Source organism: Benincasa hispida, chromosome 6 (assembly GCF_009727055.1).
Source record: "Benincasa hispida cultivar B227 chromosome 6, ASM972705v1, whole genome shotgun sequence".
Taxonomy (NCBI): Eukaryota; Viridiplantae; Streptophyta; class Magnoliopsida; order Cucurbitales; family Cucurbitaceae; genus Benincasa; species Benincasa hispida.
In genome coordinates, this window is record NC_052354.1 from 1,684,518 (window position 1) to 1,688,412 (window position 3,895).

At 34.2% G+C, this 3,895-nt stretch overlaps 1 protein-coding gene across 1 annotated transcript; it reads right to left on the minus strand.

The window, feature by feature from the left end:
* Positions 1–237: 237 nt before the first annotated feature.
* On the minus strand, positions 238–3,609 carry LOC120079364 (cyclin-B1-2-like). The gene is made up of 4 exons (XM_039033527.1): positions 3,418–3,609; positions 2,168–2,268; positions 1,587–1,684; positions 238–554 (listed from the first exon to the last, which is right to left on the minus strand). Exons 1-4 carry the CDS (start codon positions 3,541–3,543, stop codon positions 454–456), a joined length of 426 nt encoding a protein of 141 aa, XP_038889455.1. The 5' UTR covers positions 3,544–3,609; the 3' UTR covers positions 238–453.
* Positions 3,610–3,895: the final 286 nt, after the last annotated feature.

Consider the following 3,895-nt stretch of genomic DNA (forward strand, 5'->3'; position numbering starts at 1 on the left):
ATTGACCTTCAACTATTAACACACAAGTATTTGTATTAATTGATGATTTAACATGACACCAAAACAAACTCCTACATATTATTTCCTCCCAAATTAATGTCAATTTGTACTTGTTGGGTCTTTTACATATTTCAAGTCCACAAGTGAAGAAGTATTAAATTACATAACATTAAATTTACCTTCATCCATTAGTCTTAAATATTTGGATCAATCGACAATTTAACACAACATTCACAATGACGAAAGGTAAAGTTGACTAACTATTTATAAGAAGAAATCAGATAAAAAGTAGGGATAACAAACAAATGACATTGACCATGAAGCTAAGAGAGTTCAACTCATAGGAAACAAAGATATCCTGACCAACAAACAAACAGAGGCTAACAAAATTATGGGCAAACTAAGAAGCCCATAATGAAATTGAGGTGTTTGATGGGATCCTCTTACATTAAATTACATAAAACTTGGGCAAACTGGTCCCTTGGACAGACCAAGGCGGACTTCCATTCCATGGTGCATATCCAATGGCCTCAATGATTCAGATTCCCTTGGGTCTGCAAATCACATTCACATAAACGAGTTGTAAGTTAACACTTAAAATTCAATGACACAGTCATACGACCTATAGGACCGATCCTATTCAGTTGTAAATTAACACTAGCAAAGGCTATTAGTCTAAAATGGGTTTAGGTAACAGATGGATTACAGAATAGAGATACATTATGTTAAGTCAATTATTGGCCAAAGCAATTCATCCCCCTCATTCTTGAAAACAGCCTAGGAGTTGAAAATTCTATGTATATTAGATACTGGAATCAATGTTTAGAGTAAAACGAACTCCTGTGAAAGAAGAAAACTACACAAGTGAACTTAAAACTGAGAATAAGCTCCTTCATCACTCATCTGATTTCTTCAAATCTTAAGTACACAGGCCCGAAAAATTCAAGGAATAGGGGATAAGAAATGTTTTATAAAAGTGAAGTAATTGATCCTTGAATACCATTCTTCTAATTGAATCAAATCTGATGGGGATTGAATTATGTATTTACTATTTCGAGAGTTCCCACTCTACACAATGTTTCAACAAGATCTACAATTTGGCGAAATGCAAAAAAAAAAAAAAAAAAAAAAAAAAAAAAAAAAAAAAAAAAAAAAAAAAAAAAGAAGAAGAAGAAGAAGAAGAAAGATACCCTTCACCTGCCACAAAGGGTCTTAATAACCTTTCTATCCCTCTACACAGACAAACACATCCCATACAAAAAGCAAAACTACTCGGATCGCACAGCCTTGACAGAACCACAACACACACACACACACCCAACAACGCATTTCCACCCTCACACTTATTCTCTTTCCTCATCCATGAATACACACGGGTGACTTGGGGTCTATCATATCAAACCATACTTCATGAATAATTATCCCACCAATGCCAGATAATTTAATGAGAATCCTAAGAAATTAATAAAGCTCAAAAGAAATATTTAAGCTAATGGGAAAACTCTCCCTAATGATGCAAATGAAAATAAAGAACAGAATCAGATCATTTATATGGATCTAGGAGATTTCATAAGTTCTCAATTTACCATTTAGATAATCTTCAAAGCCAAAGTCATCCAAGCTTCCAGTAAGAGCCTCCAATCCCAGCATTGACGATGGAATAGGCCCTGGAGGCCTTTGAAATCTGCAATAGCGTTGAGTTACAAGTGAAACTATATTAGCTTAGCAATGACTTCCAAGTTCCAACCAGACAAACAGCTTAAATTCCCTTCACTCGGGCATCACACATTGAAATGTTGGTGAAAAGAAAATGAGGGGAAAAAAAAAAGTAGAGGTTAGATTTGAGTATCCCCAATGTAATTCATGAACATCAATGATCAAACATCAATTCTACAAGAGACATCCTATTTTCATGGCACTGGCATATCGTGGAATGAAGAGGAAAAAGTGATACATGAGTTAGAAGAGTCAGTGAAGTGAAGTGTGACTCCTTTTCGTCCAACCGAGACATTATAAAACAATGATCACAAAAGTCATAATAGTTAAAGATAAAATAAAATCCATAACAAAACTGCAGATTTTGACGAATTATAGCTTTTCAAAAAGTGCTCCAATTTAGAACACACCAAAAGGCATACAACATCTATACAAGAAGGAATTTCCATACCTAGAAAGAATTTGCCTGTCCAAGTCCATCTTCAATGGAAAAGCAGATCCATATGTATTCACAAGAATTTTCCTTTTCATCTCCTCTTCTGTTCTTCTTGTCTATATCAAAAAAAAAAAAAAAAAAAAAAAAAAAAAAATAGGGATATACACCAATCAAATTGAAAGATTTCTTTTAAATGAACAAGAACAAGCTTGTTTTTTTCATCTCAAGTAGAAAGGAACATACTGCGATTTTTCTAACCATTCCACAAAAATTTTATACAACTGTTCTGAGTACAATGCCAGTATTACCATAAGAATTTTATTTTAGAAAAAATTCTATAAGCGAGTGAATAAAGAAAAAAACAAGGGAGAAGCATCCCAAACCCTGTAATCAAGCCAAGTGAGGCTTTTTCAGCGCTTTTCCTAAGCATTCCACCCCCACCCCCCTCCAGGACTTCCAATGTGCTAACAGGTTCATACATGTACATTCTCAATGGTCACTACTTAAAGTTCCAGTAGAATAAATATGTTAGGGCAAATTTCAAAAATCATCCCTGAAGTATGGTGGTAGTAGCAAATTATACCTTCAAACTTTCATTGTAAAAATTGAGCCATTAAAGTTACCTAAGTCCTGAAATCCGCCCCTCAAACTTACATAATGGTAAAAATTGTTACCAGTGTACAAGTTTGAGGATTCACTTTTTACCATTTGGGGGTCCAAGTTTTACCACTATTGTAAGTATGAAGGTCCAATTTTACCAGTTATGTAAGTTTTTGGGATCAACTTTTACAATTAAAAGTTTGAGAGTGTAATTACAACTACCACCAGGTTTTTTAAGTTTGCCCAAAATATTATGGATGCTCTTAGTCCTTCCTTCCATAGCAATCTAATTGAAAACAGAACCTATTTTCTCCAGTTTCCTTAACTAGAAAATGTTAAGGCGAGATACAGGGAGGGTTTTTCCAAATGGCACACTAGATAAACCACTCTGCCATTCATATTTCAGTACGAAGACATGAAATTCTCTCCATCATTTTACAATAATATTTAAAAACAGAACTCAATAAATTTCAAAACTTCAAACTACAAGTTTCAAGTACGAGTAACTTAGGCAAACAGTGGTTCATCAGTATTCATCGAACCCAGATTTTAACCCCAAGAACAATCTTGTCTAACTGCAATTACTAAACAGACGAATCCATATAGAAATGAAATAGGGCAACTTAGATTGAAAAAACTGAGAGAGACTGAGAGGGGAAAATTACAGTTTCATAGAGGGATTCAACAGGATGAGATCCAACGAGATCGCTCTTCACGCCTTGAAGTCCAAATCGTAGGGCATCATTCTGGATCCCTCCAATTTCATGGGGAATGGCCTTCGATGACTCCATTTTTCTTCTCTCTCAAGAAAACTTGTTCTTCGAGTCGCGACCGTGCTTTGCCTATATTACCTCAGGATTGGTAAAGTTATGGTATTTATATGAAACACGGTGGCTTGCAAGAAAATTTATCATGTTTGGCCAAATAATCCGATATATATATAAATAAATAAGTAAGTAAGTAAGTAAGTAAGTAAATATATATATAATTTCTAAATGAAAAAGATTTGGGACTTCATTAGACAAAAGATTTTCCTACTACTAGAAAGTTTAAGATCAAATGTATGCAAATATTATAACCATAAACAAGCCACATCAAGTTCAAATATAACAAGCAGAATAGAAAAGTCATTACCCTCGAAGA

Coding starts and splice junctions, on each gene's coding strand:
- LOC120079364 (XM_039033527.1), bottom strand. CDS start 3,543: ATGGAGTCATCGAAGGCCATTCCCCATGAAATTGGAGGGATCCAGAAT. Junction 2,269..3,417: donor TTGAATCCCTCTATGAAACT/GTAATTTTCCCC, acceptor TTTTTGATATAG/ACAAGAAGAACAGAAGAGGA. Junction 555..1,586: donor CTTTGAAGATTATCTAAATG/GTAAATTGAGAA, acceptor TGTGATTTGCAG/ACCCAAGGGAATCTGAATCA.